Below are 19521 nucleotides of genomic sequence, written 5' to 3'. Positions count from 1 at the left end.
CAACTGTACACTGGACACACTATCTGTCACCGGCACAATCAATCGTAAGGAATGGCGGCTAGCCAATTCAGGACATGTTGAACAGAGTACCTAGTGGGGCGAGCATGTATGTAGCTCGAGCATGCACGCGCTTCCTCACGCGACGACGAGCCGAGCACAAGCCGAGCCGTGCGCGGCGTCAAGTGTGGACGTACAACGAACCTACAACGATTACTGTTCTCGAAAGTAGTTTTCCGCAGTGAGTTCGCGGCTCCTGACGAATATGGACGATATTAATATAATATTGCAGTAGCAGCGTTTAAAGCGGTGGTCGCGAAGCAAATCCCTTTGTGTTCCTCAAAAACCGACAGCAGGCGGAACACAGCCGAGCACGAACGAAATGCTCTTGCGCGCTCGTTAGGCTTGTAAGTTGGTTCACACTAGACCAATTGTGTTCGGCTCGTGCTCGGCTCTGCTAGCGTAGACGCAGCTCTACGATTCGGTCTCTGGTCTGCGCTGATACTTTGTCGTATACTTTTACGGCTTGTATGCACATGAGACCTAAAAGTAGGTGTCTTCTTGCGAATTCGGGATCTGATAACGGGATTTTGTGGGGTCACCCCCCTCCACCCCACGCTAACTTGTAACTATCACAAAAAGATTATTTATATTAAATAAATTATAATTTTCATAGATACATAATGAGTTACGTCCTAGCATGTTCCCGGTTTTGTTTGAACCACGCCACGGTATCGTGTATCGCGGTTTCGAAGGGCGTGAATTTGAAGTCTTTGTACAGACTCCTGAGTTTGGCATTGGAAGCTGTCTTCTTGTACTGTCCGTCGGCCTTCGTGGTGTCGTACACGATGTCTCCGGGGAAACCGTGAGCTTTCTTTATCATTTCCGCCACAGTACTTATTGTTACTTCATCTGCTTCGTCCACTGTAAGAAAGATATGTCAAAGGTTATTATAATCACATACCTACATTACACTTTTTCACGTCAATAACATTGAACTGAATCACCAAAAATGTGACGTGATGTGTGGTCAGGTTTCTTGAAACAGCTACTCAACTGCATCCGATGAGTATCAGCTGTACGAGTTTTTAAGCAAAGACCAACGAAGCGCTACCTATTGTCGTAAGGGTTTTTCCGCTCTCCAAATAAGGCGATTTTCACAGTGCCCCTCATCATGCTGCATATTGCGTGTCGCCGCACCTACGCGCGTTCCTGCGGGCGTGCAGCTCTGCATCATCGTCATGTATCGGCCGCTCCGTGTGATGGTCGCGCACACGTCACGGCACTGCGGGTCGCGGTGTGGCGTCGCGGCTCGTCGCGTGATGTGTCTCCGCGTGTATGCGCGTGATCCGCATGAACGCACGTGGATGCATTTTCTGTGTGTTAGACTGTGCGTGTTTTCCATACAAACGGAGATACTTACAAGCAATGGAAGAACACGCATCCACGCGCTACGCTGCATCATGCAGGGTAGTGTGAGAATCGCATAAAACACTAGTCCAGATAAAATTGTCAAACTGTACCTGAGAGGATGATAGGTTCGACGCTGTCGTAGTTCCTGAGCACCCATATGAAGAGCCGCGCCAAGTCCAGAGAGTAGATGAACTGACGTAACGGCTTGCCGCTACCCATCACCGTGAATGTTTTGTCACCTGCAACGTGTTAGCATAATCATTAGGCTGACCGCCCACGTCCAATAATCGGTGACCGAGGAGACAAATAGAACATAGTGAAAATAATAGTGCAACGCACACACGTCCTACAAAAAGTCGGTCAGAAAATCTTAGAAAAAATCGGCCCAATTTTATTATCAGACCTATAAAAAGTCTTGACGTAGGCAACCTTATGCAATGTGTGTCATAAATCCATAGATATACAGTAGTAAATAGATCGGAAATCGAGTGATTTTTTGTGAAGATAAAAATGAAATACGTCAGTTGAGTGAAAATGGTTTCAACCAAATAAATAGAAACCAAAAACCCATATAATAGTAAACGTACCGTTGTGCATAGCATCATCCATCCTCCGGATAAGCGCGGGTATGACGTGACTGGACTGCAAGTCGAAGTTATCGTGCGGACCGAACACATTGCACGGGATGACGGACGTGAACGTGCAACCGTGCGACTCGTGGTAGCCTCTGAATGCACAACAAATCACTGTGTTACACCCAAGGACAACGACAAAATAAACAATATTAAAGAAAACTACTTTTATGTATTTTATAATATGATTTAATTCCGTCGTTTCGGATCCTTTACACTTTACAGCATCCATGATCACGGGCGGGTTGTCGGGATTAAGTAATATTACATAATATAACCGCGATAAAATCCATAAAAGTAGTTTTATTTCTATAACATAATGTGACATGGCCTTTTGCATTGAATTGAACCAACAAATCTCAAAGTACGTGTTTTTAAGAGTCAGAATTGGTAAAACTTTTATATACCTAGGGGAATGGTAATAATTGAAAGAAAAATAATACCTGTTTAATACATCAATCATCCTCTTGGCATAGCTATATCCAAAGTTTGATGTGTGTGGGGGGCCATTGTGAACCTGAAATTATTTTGTAAATATTCTTAGGAACCGTAACATTGTTATGCAGTTACAATAGTTTCAAGTTATTTTGTGAATATCTGGCAATATTCAAATAAGCATTTTTTTACTAAATAGGTACATTCGAATATTTTTTTGGTTACTTATCTCTGAAATGATTGGACAGATAATGATGGGACCATTACTGGTAAAAAGGAGAGTAATTTGCATTGAAACTACAAGGAACAGCCAGTTTTCAATATTATTATATTGGCATGATTCAAAGAAACTTATAGCATTTGTTAATTATCTAATTATTATATTTGAAACTTACCATAGTCTCATCAATAGGATATGTGGTTTTATCAGGAAATATGCATGTTGATAAACACGACACGACTTTCGTGACTTTATTTTTATGGCTGGCACTTAGTACATTGTCATTTATTGCCATATTCTCCCTCTGCAAGAAAAAATATAAATTATAAACTGAGGGCATTTTTAAAGTACAACTCAGAGAACATTTTAAATATAACAGATTTATCAAAGTTGAGTTAATGATGCCTTAATGTATGTAAACAATAAGTAGCAACCTTTCCTGTGGGAACTTCTTCCCAAAGCTGCACAAAATACAGCCTATGTTACTCTAGGCTAGTATAGCTTGCTAACAGTGAAATAATGTTTGAAATTGGTTCAGGGGTTCTGGAGACTTTAATGTACAAACAAAAATATGATTCCTCTTTATTGTATTAGCATAAATAAAAACCACTGTGGTTAAAACAAGTACACTACAAAATTACTGCATGATATTTACAGACCAATAATAATGATCTTATCAGAATATCTACAAGTTCATCAAGCACTTGTTATCAGATTGTTAAAGTACTATTAGATTACCTAACAATATCTATTTTGGAATTTTGTGAACAGAAAGTTTCTAGTTATTATGTTAAATACAAAGTATCTTTACATCATAAGGCAACAAGGTCCTGCTGGCAACTGGATGCTGTAAGATTGACTTTGTGACAACATGTCACATTTATATTTTGAGGCACTAGTGATATGCTCTCCAGTGTTACAAAAATGTAAAATATCTTGACTAAATCGGTTACTTTCTACTCTTACTATATTCATACTTACAAAGAAATCTAAATTATGTGCCATGTTGTGGAAGAGCCCTCCAACCATGGCGGCCAAATGTATCACATGAGTGGGACGATGTCTCTCAAATAGGGCTTCTGTTTGGGCCTTATCTCTGGAATTTATCAAAAGGAGGTTAACTCACATTATCACGCTTTACATTGGCTACCCTGTAAAGCCACTTTACACTATACAAAATAGACTGTTCTATAATTGAATCAATTTTAATCTTACATGTATCATAGGACTGGAATGGTAATTTTAGCTTCTAGTGGATTACATACATGGCAATTATATGAGGAACTCGATTTTATTTTTAATAAGAAATTTAATACATTATTTTTTTTTAAAGTTGAGAGTCGGCTTACCTGAGGTCTCCGTCTTTCGACCCACAGAATATCCAGGACTCATTTTTAACACTATCATTGTTTAATGACTTTTCTTCTTCAATGATTATTCTTATTGCCTGGCCAACAAGGCCAGAACCTCCGGTCACTAATACTACACGTCTTTCGTCACTCATCTGAAAATATTCATCGTTTTGTATATACAAACTCAGTTTACGTTTAAAATACTTTTCCTCTTGGTAATTCCTATATTGTCTCAGCAGCCTATCAATTTCTGTAAGTGTATACTTACTTTCACTGTATGGTAATGATATTAGGAAATAAGTAATTACAATATTTTAGATAAGCTGATATGTGGCACCAATTCAAACAAATATTATTTTCATGAAAGTTGACATTACATCAAATTGACGTGTATCAGTGTCATTGACCGTAGACAGCCGTCGACGACCGATAATATCCATCAATATTGTCTATGATGATACTCGGTGCTTGGTCAATGGGCAAAATATAAACTAGAAACTGAAAAATATAAAAATAGAAAACATAACTTAGGTTAATTTTGATCTTGTAGTTTTATAAATTATAATAATTTATAAAATACAGTCAATTTGGAAAACATGTAATGATTTATGCTAAAAGTGAATAAGATTGGAACTACAACTACTGCTAATGCAGCAGGAGCAAACGCAACTTCAATAACTGTACTTACCAAAATATCACTGGTTTTTGTTAGATCAGTTACTTTGAATTAGATTCATGGATTATTTTTTAAAGCAGTAATACACAGTTGCAAGTTAAATGTGAAGTAACGTCATCGATGATAGCTTTCGAATACGTTTATTATTGTTCGTCACCCGCGTGTTTATTTTATCAGACTAGCGAAATAAAAGCCAAATAAAAGATTACGTGATTCACTATTTTATCATAAATAGTTTTTTTAGAGATTACGGTATAGGTAGATATCTTAGGATCAGTCATATATTTCGATAGAGTAAATTAGTGGCTTTATATAATAATTAATAACAATGTTGCACAAAATGTGTTTTGTTGAATACTTATGATTATTTATTTTTAACAGGGGATTCCAAATTCAAAAACGTCGATGACTCACAAAAGTAAATTACAATGTAGCAGCACTTTTTAAAAAGAAAGCTATTCTTGTCTATGCTAAAATACTGGTTAACGATTGGCCAGTAGATTCTCTACGAAGATTCGTTCTCGCTCCGAAAACGCCAAATAATACGCTTTCAAACCAAAATGGAGGATTTGTCGGTCGAGGTGTACGGTGATAATGGTGCTTATTATAAGGTTTGTAAATTGTGAAGTACGTTATAATTTCACACAACAAGTATTATTTTGATTAGTGTAATGTTTATTCAATTATTTCCGATGATCAGTACCTAGATAATTCTTATACTTACAAAAATATTTTTCCGGGAAGATCATCACGGCTGGAATGGACGCCATGTCCGCCTGTCAGGGCGTGATTTTTCCATGTGTTGTAATAATTATATTACTTTCTGCAATTTTAGGTACGATTCAGTATTAATGAAACTGGAACAACACGCTACGCAAATTAAAATTTGCGCATAAATGCTGAAATGACCTAGATATCTTATTTCTAGCGCATCACGAAGTTGGTGTATAGTCGGAATGTTCTAAAATTCTCTTTATTTTTAGGCCATTGTCACCGACGTGCTCGACAACGAGGTTCTCGTAGCCTTTGAAAATGAGTAAGTATTGCACTTTATGGACACAAACATTTTTGAGATAAATTAGTGCGGGTATTTTTATTTACACTGATATTTTGCATTGTAGCTGGCAGCCGGAATCAAAGTTCCCGTTCTCGCAAGTGTTCCTACCACCGAAAGACACTGGCAAACACACAGAGTTCGTGGAAAACCAAGAGGTGGAGGTATACGCGAGATCCAATGAGAAGGAAGCATGTGGGTGGTGGACAGCAAATATCAAGGTATTGAATTACACATTTACCACTTTATTGGAACATCCATCACAACTTATCCAAGTTTTTTTTCTTTTACCCTCTGTTTTATTTATAATTGCTTAGTTATGCGTAGATACCTATTTTATTTTTATTAGTTTTTTAATAGTTAGCACCAACTATGTGCTTCATAACTTTCACTTGGGATTTGCAATTGCAAGCAAGAATTTATATTAATAAATAACAAATTTCTGGCATACTTGATATGTTGTAATAGCAATTAATAATACAAAAATTGCAGAACATGTTTGGGTAACTAAGGCCTACCCTCAAATTATGCTAAATATTCTTGTCTGGATGATAATATTTCTTTGTGTACAAACCTGATTCTTGAACCCTACAAATTATTTTAGCCATATGCAAAGCCGCTCTGCATGTCATTGTGTATTACTTTACAGTTAACTTTAACTTAACATCAATACTATAAATGAAATTTTGAGTCATCTCACTAAAATGTGTATTGATTAAACACATAATAGTGTTGCTTATGGTCTTTGTTGGTAAAATCAAAAGTCATTTATTCAAAATAGGCTGACAATCAGCACTTTTCGAACGTCAAATTAACAAAAGACAGCCCCCAAAACGCCCGCCCTTCACCACTTCCTATGTGTTTTTGCTGGGAAGAAGAAGTGGTGGAACAAACTCCCCAGCAACACAATTCTGTCTGTATTCTTTGAAGAACCGTATACAAATATTAAAAAATCACTATACAACATTGTATACATAAATTTGTATATAAAATCAATTCAAAAAGTTAATCATACATCACTCTAATATGGAATAAGAACTTAAAAGGGCAAAATTCAATGAACCTTATCAATACTAATAGAAATTCACTGTGGATTTGTGGCACCTAGTAAAAAATATAATTTACACACAGAGAAATTAAACTGTGTATTCAATAAATTAACACATGCCCTATAAGTGTTCTCTATACTACTTGAGAGCTCTGAAAATCAGATCTTCAAGTAATTACTTGATCAATTAATTGATCTAATGACTCTGCAGGTTTATCTAGACATCAAAACAAAGAAAAATCTAAATTTTCATAAAAAATGTTTAAGAAATTGCAATAATTTATCCCTGAATATCAGATCCAAAAATTAAGTGTGGGTCTTAAAATGAAAACTTATACAAGTATAAATCAATATTATTTGGGTGTGATGACATGCAAGTTTAGCACTATACCCTACTTACTGCACTTTCACTCAGGCATAACATGCAGCATGCAAGCAGTAATTATTATTATGCCATGTTAAACTGAGTAATTTGGGGCTCTTTCTTGTCTATTTTAAACTAGTTTACTTCAAGATTCATATACCTAGGTGTAGTCTATCCTGTCTTCATTGGTTGGACTACATTCTCCAAATTGAGTTTAGATTAGTGAAGCCTTTTTACTGTTATTGAACATTTGTAATTTTTGTTTAGAACAGAACTGCAAAAGATTTTTGTTTTACAAAAATAAAAAACAACTTGTAAATAACAGTTACATTAGCACAATAGACTCATAACAATGCCTTGGCATCTAAAAACGAACTATTGACCAAACATTCCAAAAAATTATAAAAGTATATTGTAATGAGATATTTTTTATTAAATTATAGAATGATATGTATATTGTCGTATAATAGCGCATTGCGCATTTCTTAGCTAAAGAAAATAAGATCAATAGTAGTGCATATTATGCTTCAATGCCGTCAATATACCTCCGGGTATTTACGCATTTCTTATGCCTTAGCCTCGACTTAATTATTCAAACTGAGATCATTTTTTAAAATAGTACTAAAAATATTGCAAATTTTTACCAAATGGTTTTAAAATGGGTATAAAACTATTTCAAATCAATAGTTGCCTGGAAAAGTAGCATGTATTATTTACTAGCTGATACCCACATCTTTACTGTCTGTCTGAAGGTTCTTGAACCACTGGGGGGGAAGTTTAACAAACTAACAGATTCATTTAGTTATTACTACTTATCCATCAAACAGGTCAAGAGCTATTTCTACTGCCTTAACTTTTGTACAGCTTCCTCATACTTAGCAATGTAGGACGAAGACTTTAAACACAACATTATATTTTATTTATTTAGTTTTCTTATACCATTAAAAAATCTGAAAGTTATAAAAAACACCCTTAAAACTAATTAAGACGAATTAGGTCCATCGCAGCCATCTATTACTTGAAAATCGTTATTGTTTCCAGATGATGAGGGGCGACTTTCTTGTGATTGAATATCTAGAATGGGACAACTGCTACACGGAGATAGTGCCAAAGGACCGTCTTAGAGTGAAGACACCCAAGACACCTATTGACAAGAACACTTTCCACAAGTTCGAAATACCCGTACCTGATGATCTCAAGGACTAGTAAGTATTGTGCTACCATTTAAATACTAATTGGATAGGTTACTTGCATGTTTAAATTTATTCTCCAAGAAATTATCTGAAAGCTCTACTGTCTCATAATATGAAGCTGAAGATTTTATTTGCATTAAATTTCGAACATGCTAATCTGAACTACTGGGAATAAGTTGAAAGATGTTTTTTGTTTTAGATAACCCATTTATCGAGATAGGCGATACTCTTTTATGATAAAAGTAAATATAATGAACAAATGAAATTACTTTGTAGCATAAAGGCATGCTTAGGTACACTGCAAGTAGGCTTCATGCGAGGTTCAAGTTGCATGTAAGATTATTAAGGCTTAAAAGACTGCCAAATAGTCACAGATAAGAATGTTCCGTTGAAATTGGCGCGTATTATCAGTTAATGTTTACGCTAAGCATCCGGACCCAACGCCCACACAGCGAATATTCGCGCCGTCCCAAGTTCATATTACTCAAGTCTGTGTCACTAGGTAAAGCATACAATTAGTAGTTCAATGGCCAATTAACGGTACATGGGATTATATTCGTAAATCTCATTCAAGGTAACATAGGTAATAGGAAGCGAAGACTAAGGCATCATTTTCAATTAGATTGCAGACTTATTCGAAAGTCTTATTAGTAATCTAAAAACTAGGAAAGGCAAGGCAAGGTTTTAATAAGTTTTTAGTATTAGAAGAGTCGCCGAGTACATATACAAACACACGTATGGTTCACCCAGGGATAGGGTAGATTCCCAAATAGGCTCGGTAGTTCCGGAGCCTTCAGAGTTTCATCACAGCCTGTGACCAAGATAAACTTACAAAGTCTATACAAGCTTGGAGTTGCGTTGAAACTTGCCTGACCCGGAATCGAATCCACACTCATACATGAGAGGTTGGTGCTTTACCCACTAGGCCAATACGACTTATACCTTCCTTCAGGGTATAAACAAAATAAATTTTCCTTTTGTAATTTGAAAACATATTTTAAAACTTGTGTTCTACAATAAAAAGTTTTTGTTGTGAGATCAATATCCTTCTTACGATCGTCTGATGCGTAGGAAGTGACACGAAAAGTTGCGGTGTATTTAATGATTCAAGTGACTAAAACAAAAATAAAACCATGGAATTTTGGTTTGGCGTCTTCTGACTGTATGTTTGGGAAATTGCGGTTTTTTTAGAGCATTTTTCTGTTTAAGTTTTTAGCAGTAAAACCTACTGTTTTATTGTCAATACTTCCTGAATCAAGAGTTCGTCAGTTAGTCAAAATATTTGGGTGTATTATTTTGCATTTAAAGTTCCACACCAATATTTTTTCTCTGCATAATAGTTTTCCTAGAATTTTGGATGTATTTTGCGATAAAAAAATTAAAGAATTACCGTAATTGACCACCTCTAATACTGTAATGGGTTTTAAATGGTAATTTACTACCCCTACCTTTGACTAAACAATAACAAACTACTGTAATCCATTAGAAAGCAGGGACTCATGATTACATGTGTTCAAACTAGCCATCAACCAGGCAATGCATATAAGAGCTGTTTTTAAATAACTTGATAATCCTTCTCAGGAGTTCATCAATTAATATACGAAACATTATTTCCTGTGATCTACGGGATAAAATGTAGATATTCATAAAAGGAAGGCAGTAGTTTCCGAGCTGAGCGTGTACAATCAAACAAACTCTTCAGCTTCAGATGTGATATAGTATCTTAAAATATGGATTTGTTTGTACATATCGATTTTGTACTACGGCCCTCCTTATCGAATAAACGAACGTCCCGTTAACATAACCGCTCCTTTTATATCAGTGCATACTGGGAGTCGGTGCTACCCACTTTGGACCCCCATGTTCTAGATTGTATACCCGCCTTGTCTCACGGTTTCATCTCCGAGAGAACTGCTTCCCGTATCTAGACAAAATAAAGCCTTTGATGTTAGGAGGTAGTATAGCTTTCCAACAGTGAAAGTATTTTCAAGTCGGTCCTGTAATTTCGGAACCCTTGGGATACCACACAAAAAAAAAGATACTTTTACATTATTAGAGAGCTCAATATAAGTTTAGATTGTTGGTGTGTAACTATGTATGACGGTTCATCATCAGAAGAGTATGAATGCCTATCAGCCAATATTCTATTGGGAACTGCCCTCATCATCATCTCCCTAGCCTTTTTCCAAATATTTCGGGGTCGGCTTCCAGTCTAATAGATGCAGCTGAGTACCAGTGTTTTACAAAGAGCGACTGCGTAACTGACCTCCTCAAACCAGTTAACTGGGCAACCTAATACCCCTTGGCAAGACTGGTTGATGATCCAAATCGAGCGACCCGCGTGTCTTTGAAGTCGCGTATCGACAGCGAGCCATGTTCGGCCGCGGGAAATCTGCGTTTTGGTGAGCAATGGTCGCGCGACAGACCCAATGTTCGATGGCTTGCCGCGCGCAGTCGATACGCGGCTCGAGTTAGCCACGAGCTCTTCCTTTTTCTTCGTTGGGAACGGCCCTGTAACATTGTCTGTTCCCCGCAGCGCGAAGGTGGAGAACGCGCACAAGGAGTTCCAGAAGGCGATCGGCGCCGCGCTGGTGTGGTACGTGGCCGAGCGCGGCGTGCTGGCCGTCGTGTCGCGCTGCGAGACCTCGCACAAGCGGGCCCAGATGCTGCAGGAGATGCACTTCAGGTACACGACACATACTGTCCCAGTGCTGGGCACAGGCCTACACTCATACAGAAAAGGATTGAGGATTACCGACCACACTTGCTCACAAATTTGACATTACAGTCTAATTTTAGACTTAGAGATGTTTTCCTCCACCCTAAATCAGTCATCTATGTCCAATATATACTTTGAAAGTACATATAAACTTATAACATTGCAAAGTCAAAGTCAAATCATTTATTTCATTTAGGCCTTTACAAGCACTTATGAACGTCAAAATTATAACTAAGTTTGATTCTAGTTGCCCATTCCAAAAGTAGCTTCCTATGGAGAAGAACGGGCAAGAAACTCCATGGTTACTCTTTTTAAAAATAATATAGTATTACAGTTTGTATGTATTGATACATACAGTAAAAGCATGCGAAGATCATGTAGAATCGCAAAGACAAATGAGGATAAAATGACAATTAAAATGCTACATGGTGTTCACATTTACAAATTGGTTTATATTTTGGTACAAAGTTACAAACAAATAATCAAAAGATGAATACAATTTTATTTGCTGGTGTAGTTTTAATTTGTTAATTAATTAGATATTGTCAGTATGTCCTATGGAGCAGGACCAGCATGTTTCCAAGCATTTTTATCTTGAATGTAATCTTCTAATTTATAATATGCTTGCTTACAAAGTGCGGCTTTTATATGAGTTTTAAACCACAAGTCATTCAATTCCAGAATGTTGTCTGGTATTTTATTATAACATTTGATACAATATCCCATGAAAGATGTATGTACTTTAGATAATCTAAACTGCGGGATAGCTAACTTATTTTTATTTCTAGTGTTATAATTATGTCTATCACATATTTTATCAAACAAATGTAAGTTTTTCCTAACATACATGATATTTTCATAAATAAATTGGCAAGGTACGGTCATGATATTATTTTTTTTAAACAGTTCCCTAAGAGATTCACGACCACGTAAGTTGTACATAGCTCTGACCGCTCGCTTTTGTAAGATAAATATGCATTCAATGTCAGCAGCTCGTCCCCACAGCAGAATGCCGTACGACATGATGCTGTGGAAGTAACTAAAATATACCAGTCTAGCTGTTTCTACGTCCGCTAGCTGCCTCATCTTTCTAATAGCATAGGCGGCCGAGCTAAGACGACCCGCAAGAGATGTTATGTGGGGTCCCCATTGTAGTTTTTTGTCAAGAGTGATTCCCAGGAAAACTGTCTGATTTATAAATTCTAGTTTTTGACTATTGAGTATTATGTCACATTCACAACTTTTTACATTTGGCAATGAAAATCGAATGCATTTTGTTTTTTTTTCATTAAGAGCCAAGTTATTTGCGTTGAACCAATTTTGAACCTGGATAATGGAATTGTTTACGTCGTCTAGGTTACGTCTACGTCGATCAATATTAAAAATAAGAGAGGTATCATCGGCAAACAACACCATCCTAGGTTGATTATCAAATAGATAGGGCAAATCATTAATATAAACTAAAAAGAGGAACGGACCTAATATGGAACCTATATTAATAACCTATATTGCTTTCGCACTTGCCTGACCTGGAATCGAATTCACACTCCTTCTTGGTTGGTTCTTTACACACTAAGAAACAACTCCTATTTATTTACACACAAACGTCTGTGTTCTTATAAACAACTGTTTACCATGGATTACTATTTCCAACGTACGATTAGCGGACACACAATATTCAGACATAGACTTTTCAAAGCAAACAGTTATTTTTAAGATAAATGGATGCATGTTTATGTTGTCATTGAACTTGGTACCTACCAGCCTAACAAACATGCATACATATCCATGACAAATAAATCTATTCCATCAGTCCATCAGTCAAGTCTTTGTTCAACTGTGTTAGGGTCAATTTGGAGCTTGTGTACATCTGCATAAAAATTATCATCAGACTGGGGCTTCTCAATACATTAGATATCATTTGTATTTACCTTCATCAGCACTTAACTAGGATCTCAATTGTGAAGCTTCATTTGAGGTCCTATTTGTTTGGGCAGCCGACTCACTGCCTTTACAAAACTGTGCTAACATTAACATAAGCCACAGGGCCGACGGCTGTAAGATACCTGCCGCATTGGTAGTACTGGGATTATAACATTATCATTTTGATTACTTATACATATGAAACATTTGGAAAGAATAAAAATAATAGATTTAGCCCCTTATATAAAATACCATTGAAGCACAAACATTGTTCTATTTATTTGATTATTTTATATGTATAGCGTGAATGAAATTTTAACACAGCATTGTTTTGGTTTCAGGAATCTAACTCAAAAGCTGTTATTGCTGAAAAAGACTGAAGAGGCAGCTAGACAGTTGGAATCCACCAAAATACATAATCAGGGCGGGTGAGTACATTATTTCAATATGGCATAATTCATAGCTTTTTCATGGTTTTGTCAAAATGTGATGTGAATGTTTATGAGGTCGTGATTCTTTTACGAACACTCAACATGAATCATAGGCTTAATTTACTTTAGAAATGGTACATGTTATGACTAGAGTAGAAATATAATCTATGTATTTGTTTGATGATACTTCAAAACCTAATTATAAACACTGTGCATATGCATATTACTTGCGTATTAACCTAACTGTTTTTGTTATTATACAAAGATAAGATAGTCATCTATTTTGGTGAACTATAAACGTCAATATGGCTACTGATAAAATCAACACAATAATATTCCCGATAGTATAAGTGTAAGTAAAAGTATCGTGACGAGCGAAAATCTAGTTTATTGTCACACTTGGTTTCGTTATTCACGGATTGTGATGCGTCGAGCGATTGTGACGCATCGCTTTCTCTCTCGACCGACTCGTGTGACAGATGATATTTTGATAAGTGATCTTGACACCAATAAAACGGCAAAAATATTTACATTTTCTATGTATTAAATTTGATGTTATTTAATAAAAGTATGAATTAGGTAAAATGATAGATAAAATGTAACACAATGGAGGCAAATATGTTACCTATACGTTATCTAGAATCGAGGGGATTCCCCGTAATATATAGAACGGGCTGTTTTTGCAACTTTAGATATCGCATAGCGCTTATCGATTCCGGGAACTAACATTCGTTAGCCATGTTGTGGAATTCCGACATACATAGTTTGTAAACGACAAAATTAGCCGTTGAAAATATTTTTTTCACCCTATTTTCGGTAACGCGATTTCCGCATGCCGCGGCGACGCGTGCCGACACGCTCGCTACAAATTGAGACGGACGCATTCTTGCGTGGCGCCTACCCCAGTTCGTTTGATTGCAATCGTGGCCGATACTTTTATAAACGAAATGATGGAGTGCCCAAGAATATGTTGCATCAGATGTAGTTTAGCCAAGTGTTACATTCTCATTTTTAATACTTGGATTAATTTTTCGGCTTTTATTAGAGATTACTGTTTACTGTACTCGAGGAAATGGTAACTCTTGTCTAAAAATAGTTTTTTCTGTGTGAAGGTACATTAAAATAAAAAATAACATTTTCTGCAGCTCCATTCTGGTCATTCGAATGACGCAGTAATTGATTTAGTAGAAAGTAGTGAGTTAATGATTTGGTTGTATTGTTCCAGCTACACGGACGAGTTCTCCGTGCGCGAGGACCTGATGGGGCTGGCCATCGGCACGCACGGCGCCAACATCCAGCAGGCGCGGAAGGTGGCGGGCGTCACCAACATCGAGCTGGAGGAGGTCTCCTGCACCTTCAAGATCTGCGGAGAGGTGCGCCTCTTGCACAATCGTCATACCTAATGTTACTGTTACAGCCTTAGGCCTTTTTATCGTTCCACTGCTGGGCACAGGCCTCACACATAGAGAAGGATTGTGCCTTCTGATCACGACTAATTATAAGATCCTTCTAAAGCTCAATAATGTGAGACATTATTGTAAATCGCGTCTTACTGAACTACAAATGTGCGGTACAGTTAACGCACAAGTATTTTTTTCTGATCCACTCACTCTAAGAATCAATGACAGATGTCAATTTCTAAAGTCTCCGCGGAATTGCATGTACGCTTACACATGCTAGCAGTGTACTCGCGAAATCACGTACACATTGTCGTTAGTGGACTCTTCTCATAACAATTTAATAATTGTATTATATGTCCTAATTTATGCTATGTTAATGTAGTACACACCAGTGTCTACTCAAAATTTGCATACCGATTGAACGGTGAGATATGTTCTACTTAGGGTTGAACCACATATGGCAGTACGGAACCGGCTACGGCATGCGGCAGCATACTGCGAACTGGTGAAACTTATACTGTGAACTGGTGAAAGGATGCACAGTATCGCGCGCTTCAGCATTACGGAGTGTCCCTGCCGACCGGCATTTTATCCGTGATGCCGATCGCCTCGACGATTCCGCCGCGTGCTATCGCATTATGCTTTCTGTCTCGGTCTAGCAGATGGCAGTTCTAAGCGACAGAAAGAGAAAGGGCGACGGAAAAAGGCGATTCCGTGCTACCAGATGTGGTCCAACCCTTAATGTAACCTAACTAATACACCTGGGGCCCGATTCTCCTAAGTTAATAATGTCAAAATCGAGTAGAAATCGAATCGCAATATGATAGTAATAGCAGTTTTAACCATATCGGGCATTCTGCTACTAATAAAAGACCAATCGTATTCGATTGACATTTGATTGGTGTGCGATTGGTCTGCTATTTTGATGATTTTGGTCTATACGGTAGTTTGCTATACAATCATTTTGCAGTCGTAAATCATTTGCAGACAAAATTATTCGTTATTGAATGACAGAAAAGGTTAAAAACGTTTATTTCAAGGAAAAAATAGCGGAATGCCACATACGCTTCAATCGTAATCGAGTCGGGATTGGATCTCAGTCGAATCGAGTCGAACGTCAATCGAATGGCGCTTAAGTAAAATTAGGAGAATCGGGCCCCTGTAATACCGTGTTTCTGTAAATAAAGATTGTTATCTATCGTCATAACAACATCGTGGTCCTGCAGTCGGTGGACGCGGTGCGGGCGGCCCGCAGCCTGCTGGAGTACGCGGAGGAGTCCATCAAGGTGCCGCGGGCGCTGGTGGGCAAGGTCATCGGCAAGAACGGCAAGGTCATACAGGAGATCGTCGACAAGAGCGGCGTCGTGCGCGTGAGTATACATACGGCATCCGAACCTCTACTCGACTACATTTTCACTAAACATAAGTTTTTACTGAAAAATCATCCCAACATTAAACATGGAAGTTGGATGGCCATTTTGTTTATTTAACACTTTTACAGCCAGTTTCTTCATCAAAAGTAAAAGCCAAAGTAATGTCTAAAATAAAAGTAACGGTCAAATTCATTTTTTCTATTAGTTTTGCTGTCACTTTAGCCTTGAAAAAACAAAGGACAATGCTCAAAAAAAACCCAAGCCCGGCGCAAACGAAAAGTAACTCAAATTATAGGTAATAATAAGTAATGAAATACTGCATAGGAGGCATCATCGAAATCAATAGCTAAATGTATGAAATTGCTATTTGATTTTTTAAAGGGTAACATGAGCAGCTGGGGCTTATAGTTTAATTAAAGTGCTATCTGAAACAACAAAGAAGTAATATGGCAAGTAATAAGCTTCTCCAAAAAGATAAATCAATACCGAAGTACAGGCTGCAGCGCCCACGTCATCGCGTCATGAGCGTTTTACATTACTTAGGGTGGGCTAGACATGAGGAACAGTTCGCGCATCCCGCAACATTTTTGGATCTCGTCGTGTCAGAAATAAAGAATCGATGACTTTTAAGCGTTATTATTAAAATGAAAAGTACATTCATATACTGTTTTAGTTCTATCATCCTATAGATATTTCAACTCAGATTTGCGCGCGGCCCTATGTGTGCGTCGGCTTGTAAATATACAACTTTCATTCGTGTGACAGTGACGTCGTCCGAGGATGACGTGTTCTTATCGCTTTTTGTTATGGGTACAGTCGTTTACGAAAATGTCTTGTTCTTCACGGAGAAAATGATTAAGGAGTCAGGTAGCGTTCAAAAAATGAAACATTCAAAGCTTTTTATTATTACATTTTACATTATTTTCTCATAAGTTTTTTCAAATTGACATTGACAGTATCTAAGAAATAAATGAGGCGAAATATCTAGGATGAATTAAATACTTCTTACATATTTTCTAGCTTGGGGTACGCGGACAATAAATAAAAGTGTGGACTAAGAATGTAAAAAGACGTATAATCTAGTATAATAATGTAAACAAAATGTGTGGGGAATTTTAAAAAATTATATTGCTTCGCATAATGTCGACCAAAATAATGAAACTCATAAATGAACGTTTAAGTCAAATTGGTGTTGGGTAATACTTGTCGACATGTACAAAAGAAAAAAGAAGAATACTATAGACATTTTGACATGTAGTCAAAATTTATAATTGACCTTGGTTAGAGTAGCGAATCTGAAAATTCATCATTTATTTTTCAAGTAGCGATTCAGAATCATTATAAATAAATAAACATTAAATTACGTAATAACTGTTTTTCTTTAAACAGCCGTATACAACCCCTAAATAACTTTATTTGTACCCGACTGTACCTCTTGTCACGCACACAAAGTCACTGTATATGTACAAGGATTACCCACACATAAGGCCGCGCGCAAGACTGAGTTGAACTTACTATATTATCTTGTAAAAGTAGGTAGAATAGTGGAGAAGTTGCTATAAACATGTCATTATGTACACTCTTAAACCACAACTGTATCTGTTTGCTGTTCCTTTTCATCATCATCATCATCATCTCAGCCATAGTACGTCCACAAAATCTTGAGTAGCAATGTACCGCAGATGTTAAAATTCGAATAGCAATTTCACACATATAGCCACTGATTTCGATAATGCCCCCTATGTAATATTTAATTACTTATTTTTACCTATGTTTTGAGTTACATTTCTTTTGCGCCGGGCCTGGGTTTTTTTCTCATACTTCATGAGCATTGTCCTTTGACCGTTACTTTTACTTTAGACATGACCACAGATTATATAATAGTTACTATGTAACAGATAAATCACTCCATACAAAAAAGTCCATACCTACTGTTATGGCGCATCCACACATGCCCGGCGGCCGTGCCGCCGGCTTTTGCCGCATCTCAGCCGCGGCACGCGCGGCTTTTGGTTGCCGGTGGCAGTTTGCTTGCGGCTTCGATACGGAGTGGTAGTGTTGTCATATAATTTCATAGAAGTAAATAACGAAATGACAGAATAGACGAAAGACGAAATTTCGAACGAATATTTCTTCGGTTTATGTCATCCTTTCTAAAATCGTCAAGTATCAGGGACACATTAGGCCTATTTCGTAGACTTGGTCTGACCCAATATCTTCGTTTGATTTTGCGGTTCTTTTTACGAATAATAACATACAACACTACACTTGTGATGCACGCAAATATATCATAGTCCAACATCTTTCAATCCTACGTACACGACTAACTTCGACGAAAGTCACAACACTACTGCGAAAATTGCAACCGCATCTGCAGGCCGCCGGCAACCGCCGGTAAAGCCGGCGGCCTGCATTCAGCGGCAAGGCGGTCTGAAACCCGGTGGCATAAGCCGGCGGCATGTGTGGATGCGCCATTATAAGCACCTACAAGTTCCCAAACTACCTACAAATTCATAGCTGCGTTAGAAAATGAACCTTAAAAACTCCAGCGCTCGATTGTTATTTCAATGCGATAGCGCACAGTTCAGTCACCGCGACCGTGCCGACAGCGAGCGTAGGGTTGCCTCTTTCAATTAAATAGGGAACAAAGTTAAGCTTATTTGTCACTGACTTCCCGAATCAATGGAGGTGCCCAACTACTTTTCGAGCACAGAACACGCAAGTATTCTATACTTACCTATTACCCCTGGCACAACACCGCTGACCGATGATACATACCTACTTTCCCAAAATTGGTTTCTGCGCAGCGATATAATATGCAATGTTCCAAGCCACCATTTAGTTGGACGAGAACTATACCTACTTATACTCGAAATGTTTTTAGCTAAGTATAAGGTATAAGTATCTATAATGTAAGTATCTAAAGAAAGTCGCTTATTTTTAAAATGACAAAGAAGATAAGTATTTTTACTTAAAAAAATAGAAACTTATGTATATTCATACATAGGTATAAAATATTTCTAAATGCCTATACATATACACCGCGACTTTTTAGTCGTCTTACAAAGGTGGTCCACTGAATGTATCCGACATAAAATACCACTAGACATGATTATTAATTTTATAGCATTAATTAAGATAATAGGTGCAAGAAAAATAAATAATACATTAGAAATAAGAAACATCCTGTTAATAATGTTTACGTATCAAACGGTAGACGAAAGTAGGTAGGGTAAATATGCCAAATGTCGGCCTCCCCCCAAACTTCGGCCGTCTGTACATTTTCAGCTT

The 19521-nt window shown here is 37.3% G+C and overlaps 2 protein-coding genes across 6 annotated transcripts in view; one reads left to right on the top strand and one right to left on the bottom strand.

Annotated features, from left to right (window-relative positions):
- Positions 1–640: 640 nt before the first annotated feature.
- Positions 641–4482, bottom strand: Gmer (GDP-4-keto-6-deoxy-D-mannose 3,5-epimerase/4-reductase). The gene is made up of 8 exons (XM_021333069.3): positions 4318–4482; positions 4047–4201; positions 3679–3793; positions 2873–3001; positions 2486–2559; positions 1998–2137; positions 1521–1649; positions 641–921 (listed from the first exon to the last, which is right to left on the bottom strand). Exons 2-8 carry the CDS (start codon positions 4199–4201, stop codon positions 686–688), a joined length of 978 nt encoding a protein of 325 aa, XP_021188744.2. The 5' UTR covers positions 4318–4482; the 3' UTR covers positions 641–685.
- A 699-nt stretch (positions 4483–5181) lies between these two features.
- The window catches only part of LOC110375088 (FMR1 autosomal homolog 1 homolog A), a 33664-nt gene continuing 19324 nt past the window's right edge, over positions 5182–19521 (top strand). For 3 of the 5 annotated variants that reach the window (XM_064037869.1, XM_064037872.1, XM_064037873.1), the window contains exons 1-8: positions 5183–5336; positions 5709–5761; positions 5847–6000; positions 8233–8396; positions 10921–11070; positions 13368–13454; positions 14683–14830; positions 16084–16227. In XM_064037869.1, the coding sequence (XP_063893939.1) occupies positions 5286–5336; positions 5709–5761; positions 5847–6000; positions 8233–8396; positions 10921–11070; positions 13368–13454; positions 14683–14830; positions 16084–16227 (951 nt within the window). In that variant the 5' untranslated portion in view covers positions 5183–5285. Of the gene's footprint in view, positions 5337–5708; positions 5762–5846; positions 6001–8232; positions 8397–10920; positions 11071–13367; positions 13455–14682; positions 14831–16083; positions 16228–19521 lie in introns of all 5 variants that reach the window. The other 2 variants (XM_064037871.1, XM_064037868.1) reach the window with 1 other exon arrangement.

The sequence above is a fragment of the Helicoverpa armigera genome, chromosome 14 (genome assembly GCF_030705265.1).
Source record: "Helicoverpa armigera isolate CAAS_96S chromosome 14, ASM3070526v1, whole genome shotgun sequence".
Taxonomy (NCBI): Eukaryota; Metazoa; Arthropoda; class Insecta; order Lepidoptera; family Noctuidae; genus Helicoverpa; species Helicoverpa armigera.
The sequence above is the reverse complement of the archived record's forward strand: the minus strand, read 5'-3'. Positions and strand labels throughout refer to the sequence as shown.

What these genes read in the sequence shown, in the direction of transcription:
- Gmer (XM_021333069.3), bottom strand. Translation starts at nt 4,201, where the DNA reads ATGAGTGACGAAAGACGTGTAGTATTAGTGACCGGAGGTTCTGGCCTT. An exon ending in GGATGATGCTATGCACAACG is followed by an intron (nt 1,650 to 1,997) that starts GTACGTTTACTA and finishes AACACGTTGCAG; the next exon opens with GTGACAAAACATTCACGGTG. An exon ending in CGAACCTATCATCCTCTCAG is followed by an intron (nt 922 to 1,520) that starts GTACAGTTTGAC and finishes TCTTTCTTACAG; the next exon opens with TGGACGAAGCAGATGAAGTA.